At 32.2% G+C, this 15,093-nt stretch overlaps 1 protein-coding gene across 1 annotated transcript; it reads left to right on the plus strand.

Moving 5' to 3' along the window:
- Positions 1 to 12,061: 12,061 nt before the first annotated feature.
- On the plus strand, positions 12,062 to 14,734 carry LOC129871633 (GPI-anchored protein LLG1-like). The gene is made up of 3 exons (XM_055946592.1): positions 12,062 to 12,186; positions 12,297 to 12,353; positions 14,203 to 14,734. The coding sequence occupies exons 1-3, from the start codon at positions 12,096 to 12,098 to the stop codon at positions 14,577 to 14,579; spliced, it is 525 nt and encodes a 174-aa protein (XP_055802567.1). The 5' UTR covers positions 12,062 to 12,095; the 3' UTR covers positions 14,580 to 14,734.
- Positions 14,735 to 15,093: the final 359 nt, after the last annotated feature.

The raw sequence follows: 15,093 nt of genomic DNA on the forward strand, positions 1-15,093 counted from the left end.
AAGGATTTCGGAGTGGATGTTTGACGATTGATGTGATGATGATATTTAATGATGATGTGATGATAATGTTTGATGATGACGTGAATGATGATATATGATGATGATGTTTGATGACGATGTGAATGATGATATTTGACGATGACGTAAATGAGGAGGTTATGTTGATGAGAATGTTGTGTGATGAAGTGGATTAGAGTCTAATGTGATTTTGTGGTATATGATGTGCATAATTTGAGTTGATTGGATTCTTAGGAATATTTCGAAAATAAATGATCTTTTGAGGAGGAGCTTTAAATAAAATATTTGTGAACCTTTTTGCATAGACTATTTATACACTATTTTGAGTCTAAAGAATTATTAGTTTTATTTTTGATTTAGAAAAGAGTTTAAGTATGAGTTGAGTATGAGGAGCCTTTAAATGAGTTGAGTATTTTTACATTACAGTATCTATCTTGAGTTTGAGTTGAGGAGTTGAAATTATATTTTAATGTACATAATATTTTTTGCATTCATTGAGTTGAGATTGTATAAATTTTTAAAGAGAAGAGTTTGATGATTTGAGATGAGTCGATTTGAAAGAAGGTCCAATGAGACTTGTCATTATGAGTTAATTGAGTTGAAATGAGAACAAAGTTGATGAGGTGGCAATGTTCCACATGAAACTAGTCGTGAGGGCTTGTTTGAGATGATTGGAGGAGTTTTATGAGCATGGAGTCATAGAAGGAGTATCGAGCACCTAATTAGGCAAGAGTATAGTCCATACTCGAACCCAATACCTGTGTTGCCAAATGTAGGGGGGATTGAACCGTTAAAGTCGGATGCTTCCCCGAGAGTTTTGTCTTGACATTATAGGACTTGGTTGGATTGGATCTATGATTAGTTGATTCGTCCATACCCTGGCAAGGTATGAACGGACGCGGCAACAACGTCGGTTTGTTGTACTTTCACTGGCTCATAAGTGATGGTTGTCGGTTAAGAGAAACTCCCATTTAGGTCTTGATAGTGTTCTGAGTCAGTTGAGTTGAGTGAGTTGCTATATGCTTATGAGTTAGTCCTGTCTAAACTATTTCTTGTTAGACTTAGGACACTCGAGTGAGTTGTTACATATTTATTGAGTTGAATCCTTCGAATTGAATTGTAAAATGTTGCATAATTTGATTTGCATATTTACTGAGTTGAGTCCTTTGAGCTGATTATTGAGTTGAATGTTGAGTAGATTGTATATGGTCGGATTGGAGTAGATGAATTATGGTTGGATTGAATAGAATGGTATGTGACTAGATTGGATTTGATTATTGAGTTGATTGTTGAGTTGAGTGTATATAATCGGATTGTACATGATTGAAAGGGGTCGAATTGTAAATGATTTGATTGAACTGTATTGTGTATGATTGGATTGGACTGTATGGTATATGATTGGTCTTTGTCTAAAAATGTATTATTACTTTAGACTTATGACGCCTTGTTGAGTCTCTTTTATCTTTCTGATTTGAGATATTTTGACCGTTGCTACTCTTCCTTGAGGTATGTTTCATTTTGCCATATTACATACTCGTACATTCCATGTACTGACATCCATTTGAACCTGCATCATTTCATGATGCAGAGACAGGTTTAAGAGATCGTCAATTAGGAGCATCATTGGGGATCTATTTCACACTCATCATATTGGTGAGTCCTCCCCTATATTCGGATGACACCGTTTGTGTATTTTTACCTCGAATTATCCCTTTTCATTTTAATTTGAGGTAGCCATGAACATGTCATTAGCACCAATTAGATAGTAGTGATAGAGGCTTCATAGACTAGATAGTGATGAGTCGATTGAGTATTCCTATCTTTGAGTTATTCTTGTCAAATTATTTTAATGACAAATATTTTAGTTGATCTGTTGGCCCATAGCCTTTATTCTTCGAGTTGGATGGGTGATTTGAGTTGCCCGCTAAATTATTCTTTATTTTTAAACTTTCCGCTGAATGATTGAATGAACGGATGTGTGATCAGGCTATGTGGTTCGCTTGGGAGCCAGAAATGGTTTCTGAGTGCCGGTTACGTCTAGGGTACCCTCCTGGGGCGTGACATGTTTAGCCTTCGGCCTCATGTTATGAATAGTATGTTACGATTGAACCCTCCATTGAGTGAATGTGATTGAATGATAGTGCGACTGAATCAAGTGGTTCGCTCGAAGGTCAGAAATGGCTTTCGAGTGTCGGCCACGTCTAGGGTACCCTTCCGGGGCATGACATAAACATATCCCTATAGTGTGCATATTTGTTTATACTAAAATAATAGAGAAAATTTCTTAAATGTGTGACTGGTCATGGTGGTCAAGAGTTTTTAGAACCTAGTTGATAATGGGCATAAAGGTTATTACTTGGATATGGGTAACGTTGCCCGGTTGAGGTGATGGGATATGTATCCATATGAGTTGATCTTAATAAATAAATGGGGTTAATAAAAAGGTAATGTGTTGCTATGATTGTGATTGAAAAGTGTGAAATTCTTGATATTGACATTGATGTGAATCTTATGATATGCCTTAATAGTCCCATTTTGATTGTGAATTGCCTAAACTTGTCATTTATTCATTATTGTTTGAACATGCAGAATTGAATTTTGTTCTTGGACACTATTATTAGATGGAGAGTGTGATGCCGATGTGATTGTCGGTGAGAATGTGTTGCCGAGGTTATTTCTAGCGAGAGTGTGATGCTGAGGACATTATCGGCAAATATGACTGATGCTCGATTATTGATAGTGAATATGCATCCTTGCAAACTTAATTATAGTGTATTGATTCTTGTGTTTGATTTATGAGATGCTTTGTGGTTACTGCTTTTTGAGTGGGGATGATGTGCTCATTATAGTATAGATTAGGGTATAAGTGCCCGGGTAAAGTTTCCCTAGTATAAGGGTTCATAAGATTTCAATTTAGAACATATTCCATTGAACTTTATGAATTATGTAGTTTGGAGATATTTGGTGACTCGAAGTGTAGCATTTGAGAAGATTAAGATGGTATCATGATATGTGAGGGACATAGTATCCCAAGAAACTTTTGAAATGGAATTCGAGTTTGTAGAACTTCGGGTGGAGCATTTGACCTAAAGGGGTTAGTCCGAAATATGATTTTCCCTATGTTGCAATGGTGTCTCCCTATTGGTTTTGAAAAATTCTTAGATCGACTCATGCCCTCTCCTCCGTGTTATCATTCGGAGATGAACGATGGGTAAATGAGTATATATTATAATGACCTATTCCATCGTTACTAAAAATATTTGCAATAAAGGTATACGAATCTCATTCATCATAAGAGTATGATCTATTCCTTTGTATGCAAGTGCATTAGTCTTGAATTAAGGTCATATTATGCTCCTATCTTAAAGTTGAGTTAAAGGTGTCTTTCCGATTTAGTTTTAAACTTGAGTTTAAACTAAGGTCTACTTCAAACGACCATAAACTTAGCATATAATGAATTAGGTGGTCCATAATCTATCAAATTAAAGGTCTAATATTTCCAACGCCACTGAGTTTGCTTCATTTGGATTTTGGAGTAAAAAGGTATGTCCATTTTACGAAGCACAGTCGTGCTGAGGTCACTATGGAGGGAACTAGGCCATTGTAGTGGGATTTGATGGGTCAGAATTAAAAAGGAGAATTTTTTTTATCTCCTTCTTCCCTTAAGTACAAAAATAGATTAGGGTTACTCTAAAAACTCCCAAAAAGCTGCTCTAGGCTTGGAGAGAAGGGAGGAAGGGATTTTTTATACATAGAAGGCTACAACCCACGAATTTCAGGTCTGTCTCCATATTTTCTCCTTTCGAAAGTCAGGGATCATGCTATAATTCTTCTACAACTGCTTGACGCCCAGGTAGGCTAGGTTTTCTTAATTGAGTAGTTATAAATTCATTCACATTGCTTAATATAATGTAGATTAATGGGAGATTTCATGCCTAGACCTTCGGACACATAATCTGGATGGTTAAATAATTATCAATTATTAGTTTGAGTGGAAATGTATGATATGGATCAAGATTATTATGCAACTAGTGATAAAGATTCAATCTTTGAATGTTAACTTTGGTGAAAACTGTTTAAAAGGCAAATGACCCTTATGGGGATTAAATTTAGACAATTGTTGGGTTATTAGGAGATTTTGAGACTTGTGATTTATGGGCTATTGATGTATATAGAGGAATGTGTTTATATCAATAATTGTGTGTGTTCATATTGGCTATTCCCTATGAAATACTTGAGCAATACATATCATGAAATAAAGGGCGATTGTGAACAACTTAGTGTTGATAAATCTTATGCCATACACCTATTTGATTACCTTTAGTTGTAGATTATGTTTTAGTCTATGAGAGACTCTTAATAGTAATTGGTAGTGATTGAGCAATGTTGTAAAGTTTTCTATGCATTTAAATTGTTTTGTTGGGTGATTAATATGTTGTTGTGATTGACCTACAATTCCAAGACCATGAAATTCATGATCTTGAACTTGTTGTACCAAAAATAATTACTTGAATAAAGAAGGTTTGATGAAATATTGTTTATGAAGGAAAGGATAGAATGAAACTAATGAAATGACTATTTGTGAACAATTGCATGCAATGAACCTGTTACTTGATTGTGTAAGTATGTGAACTATTCATTGTGGGCTATGATTGTATTTGTGATTGTGATATTGGATCGGGTGTTATATTCTGATACATATATTAAATTGGGTGCCATATTCCAACATAAATATTTGATCAGGTGTCATATTCCAAAACATATATTGTATCGGTGTCACATTCTGATACATATATTGGATTGAGTGTCACGCTCTGATATATACGAACTATTAGATCGGCTGTCGCGCTAATACACTAATAGTTTAGGTATAGATTCCTTGAGAGAACTATTATGTTGCTAGCATCTGTGAATTAATCTTGACTATATGCGTGATGATATAGAAATTGGCCCATTTATAATTGAGCATACCTATTCTATGTAATAATTGATATAAAAGGACCGAAGGTCAAAGTGTGACCATGTTGACTGTTGTATTTGATATTTACATTGTGAAACTATATATTGCTCTTGAAATGATAAATTGGTATTGTGCTTCGACATATATCTATTCTAGATGCGTCTGCATCTTAGGTATTAGGTCGTGGGTAAACAAGTGAAGAGCATTTTATGTGTGGTTTGACAATATTAGTGACTTAAAATAAGATATTGATGGTATCCTGTTGGTACATGTGAAAAAGAAGGGATTGGGATAGAATTCGAAGATTCTGTCTCCGAACAGGCCACCTTGGCAAAAGGAATCCAGCTATGACGAGGACACCCAAAGCGGGTTAGGTCCCGCCTCGGTGGTCCAGTACATTTAGAAGAGGATCCTTAGTCCACCTTAATGTTTTCCTCTTGCAAGTGAGATGTTATTTATTCTAAGTTCAGGTGTTAATGTGAAAGCTTAAGGAAGTAGAATGGTTAGACAGTGTTAGTGATGGCCCGTAGTTCAGAAACTTCTCTACATATTAGAAGGTCTATGCCTTGATCTGTATTAGAGTTGGCAGCAGACCAACTAGAAGGGATAAACATTAGGCTTGAATGACAGTAAGGAGTTAATTGGGAATGATAAAAGTTTGCGTATAAAGGTTTGACGAGTGTATTTTCTTAAGAGCATGTTTTCTTCTTGTTGATTTCTTTATATTATGCAATGGGTATCAGGTTGACTGATGATGCCTATCAGTATGTGTTGTTTGTACTGATACTACTCTTACTATTCCAGTTGGCATAATCTAGTTGCAGGATCGGTGATGTTTCATAGGTGAAGACGGAGATGAGTCTCCAACAACTTCTACGCTTCCTTCCTTATGGTGGGAGATATGTCTTGGTTTTATTTATAAATGTACTCTTAAATGCTCTTGTACCTATTTAGAATAGTATCCTTGCGGATGTTAAAGTGTTCTTGTAATAAATCTTGGAGAGTTTTTAATTTAACATATAACAATCTCCTAATTCTTTTAGACTTTTAATCTATATTTTGTAAAACTTCTACATGTTCTTTTGTTTAAGGGGTTAAGGGTTCTCCTATCTAGGTGTTAGAGTAGGTGCCTGCATGGCCTGGTGGGTTGGATCGTGACACTATCACCGCCTCACATCATTGAGAGATTGAAGCTATCATTAACTACCAAGCTAGGTAAAAATAAGAGAAATATTGATATGTTCTTCATCCATTGAAAGGGATAATACAAGTCACATGGGAGTGGTATGAAAACTTATGGCATTTCGAAAACAAGATCCGAAAGTTTATGCAGGAATAATGCACCGTGGTCATTGCAACATCAGGTGAGGGAGAGTGTGATGATCTATTATCTCATCATTCCATATAAGAACCACTTGAAACACCCTTTTGCCATGTGGAAGCTTACATAAGAAGTATGCTAGCATTTGTGCGAAGATTCAAGAGCCATCGAGAGTTTCTTGGAAAAACTCTTCTTATGGAATATCTAGGAAGAATTCTTGAAAGGCCTTAGAATATTCTAAGCATGTAGAGAATTCTAGAAAATGGATTTATTATTAAATATGCTGGGACTTGTATAATAATAATTATTTGCATATTAACTTCTAAGTGAGTAGTATAAATAGAAGGGCATTCATTTGTAAAATCATCAAGCAAGTTATTCAGGTTCTCTATAATACAAATCTTCCTAGCAATTCTCTTGTGTTCTTTATATCATTCACTTAGAGATTCCTAGTGTCTTAGGCTGAATTGTGTGTGTAAGAACATGAGAAAATTGCCAAGTATCATATGTGCTTAGTTGAAGACAAAGGATGTGACAAAAAAATTGTGATCGAATTGGAGAAGTCTGTAGTGTAGTCAGTGCCGAAGCAACCTCACCATGTGCTCTCCAAGCCACCCCCTTCATTCCCTCAGAGATTGGAGAAGTAGAACGAGGAAGCCAAATACGGATCCTGGATTTATAGATAGCGGGGGCATCATTTTCTTAATATAAATGCCAACAAAATTTTGGCATTTATAAATTGAACTATATCGATTTTAGGGTAAACAAGTATTCTTTCTTTTTGTTACTTTTGAATTATTGAAATATTATCTCGAATGTACTCTCTCTTGTACTCCCCCGATCCCATTTAATATGAAAATATTTGATTGAAATATACTTTAAGAAATATCTGAAGTAACACATAAGTAAAATATATGTAAAGCATCAAAATTTAACCTTTAAACGAGTGTTGGTGATAGTTTCACAATTATTTTTTTCCTTGAGACAAGTTGCTGACACGGCAAACGAAAAGCATCTTAGAAAATGGCTTTAATTTTCCTTGGTGAAAGGGACTTCCTTTTTAAAATCTTTTTATTTTTGTTTTTCTTCTTTAATGATTGGTTGGTAGAAAATTCAAAAAGACATCTTCTTTGACTGCTCCTCAAAGTGAGCATAAAATTGAGGAAAAAAATACGTACTATTATAAATAGTTGTATGCCCATGGACTCTACTGTTATAAATATTGACTTTTCAAATAGGTTTTTGCCTATAAAAAAGCATTATTTGCTGCAACAAAGATACACGGATTAATACAAAACATATAAATATACTATTATTGTTTCTCTATAATTATCCTATTACTCTTTCTCCCTTTGTTACTCTTCATCTTCATTTGTTCTTAAGATATATTATATTTATTTTATTACACGTGCACTTTTATTCATTATCCTATTTTCTGCTAAGCTTCAGTGTGCAATTTTTGTAATTTCAACTAGTAAAATAGTTCGTATTTTGCATAGTTAAAGGATTTATTTAGTGCGGTTTACATTTCATATGTGGTTTGAAGACTATATAGGAGGTTTTACTCAGTAAATACAAAGTGTTCATCCGAAGGTCAGAGACTGTGACAAAGATTGTAGAGACTGCAATTATCCGAGTTCCAATTTTTTTTTTAAAAAATAATATTATTAAAAATATATTCGTGATGGAATATATGGATTTTTTCATGAATATGTATATGTTAATTAATTTTATATATTTTATTAAGTTATGAATATAAATATTTTTATTAGATGTAAATTTAAATAGGTTGCATTTCTCATTGGTAAATTCTTTAAATAGATAAAATAGAAAAGAATATGTGTCCATGTGTATGTGTAACTATAATATATAATTTTCTTAGTGTATTTCATTAAATATACTATGTGCTTTAAGGTTTTTGATATATTTATTTAATAGTAGAAATTTTTGACCTTCTAAAATTATTCTTTACAAATAATATACAGATGAAATAAGAAGTAGATAAATTTAAAATTGAAAGAAAAAATAGCGGGAACGATATCATAATGACAAAAGAATTACATCTATATATGTAATAAAGGAGAAACATAGATAAGTGATGCGACACTTCTTTATGACCTCTATTTGTATTTATCTTTTTTTCTCCTTTTTTTTGAAATTTTCCCTTTCATTCTTTCGTTAATCAATTTGTTTAATATAATTATATAAATTCTATCATATAATTACTACATCTAATTATAATCCATGAGTTACAAAAAAACCTACACCTATTTACATTCTCTACTTAAATACCATGTCTCTTCAACTTCCTTCTACCTATTTTTTATGGCTTAGCCAATCTATAAATAACAATCATCTATGGAGTTGTTGAATATTCATTTTTTTCTTCTTTTTTATTTGTAGTATATTTTTTTCTTTTTTTTTTGATGTTTTTCCTAAATCATATATTTAATCATCAAAAGAGAGGATGTAGAAAAAGTGATGTGATGATATGTTCATCACTTTGATGAAGACCATACATATATTCTTCAGATTTTTTTCATGTGTCATAATAGCAAAATACAAGTTCATCAAAATTAAAAATGAAATTTGATGGCGGTAAGATTCATTAAAAAGGATGATCACATTACTTTGGTACAAGTTCATCAAGATGAAGAAGGAAATTTGATGGTCTTGGAAAATTCATCAAGAGAGATGGTTAGATTAGTTTGGTAAAATAAAAATTTGAATGATTTACAAAAATGTATATATATACACTTTTTGTTCCTTCTTTTAGTAGTCTCAATTAATTACTTTAAATACAAAATGTACTCTATTACAAAGTTCTACACTTTATGTATCAAGGGATAAATTTGTAATATAAAATTAATTATTTTTTTGTTAACATAAACTTATATTATTGGTATTTCAATATATAACTTATTACCTTCTATATATATGTAGCATGATGATGTGATATAATTCTTTGGCCAAATATTCATCATTTTTGTAGCACCTCTCTACCACTATTGCTCTTTATTTTATTTTTTTGTCAATTCTTTTGATATCTTTGTTTTTTATTATCCTCAAAATATTTGCCGAAGCTAAAATAAATCTATAATAATAATAATAATAATTAAAAAAAGAAAAAGAAGAAGCTAGACTTAGGAGAGGTGACGTGCCAACTCTAAAGTCAAAAATGTCATTTTGTTTCTCAATATTTTGGTATTTTCTTTTATTTCTCCTATTTATATGATATATTAGAAATTTCAAAAATTATTTCTTAATTACATTCTTTTAATTATCCACCCCCTTTTTAGTTTAGAAATCCCAAAAGTCATTGTCAATAATGTAGTATTTTAGTGATCATTTATTATGCAATAAAATAATATTATAAAGCAAACTTATGTCTTTATCTTTTTTTGTGCTTATTTTTAATTCTTTTGATGAATTATTAACAATTTTAAAAAAAAGGCAACACAAATTGTAAAGAAAAATGATTAGTTACGTAACATAAAATTTCTTTTTTCATGGCTTTTATTTGTCTTAACAAACATTCATCATAGTCAGTAATAACTTTTTTTTTATTAGGACATATGGAAGAAAATAAAATTGATAATTATTTGTCTTAAAGTCCTATTAAAAGTGATAATTAATTACTCTCTTTATTAATTTGTCAGAAGAATTATTTTCTTCCTTTAAATGATTTTTAAAGAACAAGAACACTAATAAACTCGATGTGATTTCATAATGCGATTTGAAAAAAAGGAAAAATGTAAGCAAACCTTATTTTCTATCTTTAAGAAAATAGAGATGCTATCTTTTCAAATTCAATTGTCCACAAACTGATTCAAAATAAAATAGTGGACTTGCAAACATTACAATTTGTTTTTAAAGTCACTGTCAATCTTTTGTTTTCAAGCTTTTGTATTAAGCTCCTCATAAAATATACTATTCATCTCTGGATTTTTTATAATAATATCAACCTCTTTAATTGCATCTTACACTAATAACTCGGAAAGTATAAGTGTCACTAACTCATGTTAAAAAACAAAAAAACTAATTAGAGAATTTTGTACTAATTTAAACGAGTTGTTCATATTTAATTATTTTTACAAATTCACATTTAATATCATTCCAGTAAAAAATTACTAAAAATTTATTTTCAACATTAATTTTTAAATTTTTTATTACCTCACGAAGCGCAGATGAGTACACTAGTTAAAGAATATAACCAAACAAATTGGAATTAGATGAAATTGAAAAGTTTGCCAAAAAAGAATAAATATAAACTTAAAATAATAATATTGTTGCGCAATGTCTTAGTATCAAAATTATCTGGACAAGTTTCTTTCATTCATGATAATTCATTGAGATAATTTCATGGATAAGAAATAATAACTTGTACGCAATAAATGTGCATATCTTCATAAAATAATTTTCAATAGGCACTGATGAAGAATGCTTAGCAAACACTGCTCTAGTATGAATACAATTAAAATTATGCAAAAATAAAAAGATCAATAGAGAAAAATATGATAGAACACCATAAAATGTCATCAATTATACATTTAAAATTTGAAAATTATAGATATAAAAAGCATGAAAGTTATATTTTTATGGAAAAATTATGCGGATTAGCAAACATTACTGTTATAAGGATATAGTTTCAATTAATTATACGAATTGGCTATAGTTTAATGAATTTTTTTATTATACAAATTTGGAGACTCATATACAAATCTAGAAGCGAATATACAAATCTAGAAGGGAATATATAACAAATATATAATTCTGGAAGCGAATATATACAATCTCTTTGAAAGCCCAATTTATATAATACAGCGAGATATACAAATATTAATGACCATAACAAATATAAATTTAGCTATGGAGAATAATTAGAGAAACTATACCCATATGAAACAATTAAGCTTAATATGTTTGTCATTTTAAAATTTTTTCCTATTTATATTACAAGGTAAAGAAGCGAAAGTTGTGAAGATAAAATCTTTTAAAGTAAGATAAAAATGAGAAATTAAATGGGAAAAAGGGACTAAAAATAAATGATTTTTTTGTCCTAAAAAGACAAAACCTAAAGACTAATTAAGAGCACGAACATCAAATAATTCTTCAAATTGTAAAATATTTTCTCAATATCCGACGAACACATATCAAACAATAACATAGAAAAGTTGATAATTTCTCAAACTTATCGAGCTTGACTTTTGTTGGGTAATGTCAATATCTTACCTATTGCAAGGCCCACTAGGGACTAGGATGGCTCGAATTGGAGTCATTATCGAATATGACGTTTGCTTGGTGGATTTAGTTATGAAATAAAATTACACATTTGCTATCAGTTTTAGTTTATGGTGTGATAGTAGACGCTTAATCCTAAAAAATGGTATTAGAGCCAAGATCGTGGATTCAATTTTCAAGAGCAACATTTTGCATGAATCAGTTATTGGGAGGAGGATTGTTGGGTAATATCAACACTTACTTAAGAAATAAAGTTACGTCTTTTTATCTATTCTGATGAACAAACTTACTTGAACATTCTTTGTTGATGCCACATGTCCATCTTTCATACGGCTACATGTACAAACTGATTTTTACCCAATACTGACATAACATCATGGAAGCTAAAAAAAAACATTAAATTATAAAAACATAAAATCATTTACAAAGTCATTAATGAGATGAAAATTGAGTGTGAGCACCATATATATATATATATATATATATATATATATATATATATATATATTTCTTCTTATTATTATTATTTGAATAGATAAGAAGAAACCCCCAACAATGGACTGGAGGCATTATTATTGCTCTTGTTTTATTCTACTTTTCTTTTTCTCACTTCTGCAGGGAGCTTCGACTTCAACTTCTATATCGAGTTTGTTTATTTCTTAACGTCTTTTTTAGTACTTTTGTAATTAGTGATTTTTTCTTGCTTTCAGTGCATTCAAAGTTAGTTACCTAATTATGATTTTTTTTTTGCTACAGATGGAAATTTTGTGTACCCAGTTTCAACTGGGAGAAATCTCCTTGAAGCTAAGGAAGGTAATCTCCATGTTTTTTTTTTTTTTTATCATTTATACTTTACTTTTCTAATTTTATTTTATATTTTGTTTTTTCATGATTTGTTGAATCACAGTTCTGAATTCAACATCTAGAAACTAAATTTGTGTATTCTAATAAAATATTATTTTATTAAATTTTGATAAATTGCTGTAGGGATATTTTCGGTATCTCATGTTTCTGGTATTTTGATGAGCTCTCTATTCCTTTTATTTGGGGGAAGGAAAAGGGGTTTTCCCTTTCGAAATTGAAGGTGGAGACTCCATGTTTTATAGTGTCTAGTTTTGTTTTATACATTCTTTTTGTGCTTCAACCGCAGAATCTCTTATGCCTAGAGTGTTAGGCCTCGTTAGTTTGCCGTTAATGAAGTGGAGATTGAATGTTTGATTGGATTAAATGTTTTGAAAAATATTTTTCAAATTAATATATTGTTTTTTCAAACTTACAGAAAATGAATTATCTTTCAAAAGTAATGTAAATATTTTTCAAAATTCTTTCTCAACCTCACACGTCAACCTTCCACCCTAACTCAAGTCTCGGATATTGATTTTCGATACTAATTTGGGATTCGACTCCTGATTCTAGATCTAGGACCCGACTCCTGACCTCGATTTAAGACCTAACTCTCGGGTCCTAGATTGAGTCGGGGTCCGATCTCGAGTTAGGATTGAGGTCGAATTTCGCGTTGGGTCTTGAGTGAGGTGTCAATATGATGTTTTGAGTCGGGTTTCAGATCAAGAGTTGAGGTCAGATCATTGGTAAGAGGTCGGGTTCAGATCCCATTTTGGAAGTTGGTTCCTGGGTCAGGTATTAGATTCAGGTCCCAATTTGAAAGTCGAGTCCCAATTTTGGTGTCGGGTCCCGATTTGGGTTTTGGTATCAATCTCGATTAAGGTGTCGATGTTGGAGGTTGATTCAGGGTACGTAAGTCGAATCGGGTGTCAGGGTCGAGTCCCGATTCAAAAGTTGGGGTTGGGTCTCACTTTGGATGTCGGAACCAGGGTCGGGTTATAATAGGGTCGGGTTCCGATTTAGAAGTCGGGTCTTGGGTCGAGTCTTCGTTTAGAAGTTGGGTCTTTGAGTCGGGGTCAGATTCGATTCAAAAGTCGAGTCTTGGATCTAGTGTTGAGTCTCGATTTGGGTATCGAGGTCAGGTGTCGTGTCGTGTCTCGATTTGGATGTCGGTGTCGGGTCCAGTTCTTCTCAGGTTGGGAGTCAAGATTAGGTCCTGGGTCGGGTATCGGGGACAAATGCTAGATCGATCATCGGGGTCGTGTCCAGGTTTGAATGTTGCGGTCGGGGTCGAATCCCAGTTCAAATGTCTAGATTAGGTTGAATGTTTGTTTATATATTATGCCCTTTCCACAAATATACTCCATCCGTTTCATTTTATGTAGCCCCTATACTGAAAATAGATATTTTATTTCATTTGTTCATTTTAGCAAATCAAGAGTGTTTTATTACTTTTTTTTCATATTACCTTTAATATTAAATAACTACACAAAGCACTAATAGTCAAATTTAAAGTTCCAAAACATCATTAATAAGGTTAGTTTAATAAAATACACCTATAATTAATGTGCCAAGTTAGCAAGTGTCAAAGTAATATAAAATAAGAGTAGTTGTTTGAGCAGCCAGAGATGTTTAACTGGCAATTCATTGAATGCTTATTCTTAGATGCATTGACTTGATGCAGTATGTAATAAAACTGATGGATTAATCACTTTACAAACTGACTTGAAAGATAATTTGAGTATTCCTTTACCTTAGTACTCTTGATGCATTCTCTTAAGAATCACTGAAAGATATTTTGCCTCAATACTCTACGCAGATTGTCCTGTTAGCTTTGAGTTTCAGAACTACACTATCATCACTAGCCAATGCAAACCACCGCAATACCCAGCCAAACAATGTTGTGATGCTTTTTTACAGTTTGCTTGTCCTTTTGCGGAATTTCTGAATAATTCGTCAAACAATTGTGTCTCCGTAATGCAACGCTACATCAATCTCCACAGACATTACCCAGATGGTCTTTTTGCCAGTGTGTGCCAAGGCACACAGGAAAGTCTTCCATGTCCTGCATTAGCACCATCACCCTCTGCCGCAATCGAGGATACTAATAGCAGCCATATAAACTGTAAACCGTCACCAGTAATGATGATTGCCAAGACTTTTATGGGGGCGTTGATGTTGGCATTGCTTTTCTGAAAATCTCAGTACTTTCAGTATATCTTTCTTCAAATATTGTTTATACATCACTATTTATATCACAAGAACAGGTTTTGCTGATAAATCTGTATTGAAAATGTTTGCCTTTTAATTTGTTATTGAAGATTGTAGTAAGAGGTAACTCTTCATCCCTTTATCCTCTGTGCCTAAGTTAATGAAAAACAATCACAGATTCACACATACAGATAATAGTACATATGTGTATGATTCGATTAGCATCCATATGGTGGTATACATTAGTTCACCTGAATTTACCATATAGTCATTCTCAATTATGTTATAAAGGGGACTCTACCATCAATTATAGATTCTTAGGATCACTTCAAAGAAAAGTTATGTTAGTTAGGACTAAGTTCCTACCTATTAACTACACTAAACTCTTCTAATCCTCTCATTCTCAACATAACTCCCAAAACCCCAAACGCTTCTCTCCCAAGTTTTCTCTCAAGGTCTTCTTCTTCCCCAAGCAACTTAAGGAAAATTCTTCAAGGTC

The sequence above is a fragment of the Solanum dulcamara genome, chromosome 10 (assembly GCF_947179165.1).
Source record: "Solanum dulcamara chromosome 10, daSolDulc1.2, whole genome shotgun sequence".
NCBI classification, from domain to species: Eukaryota; Viridiplantae; Streptophyta; class Magnoliopsida; order Solanales; family Solanaceae; genus Solanum; species Solanum dulcamara.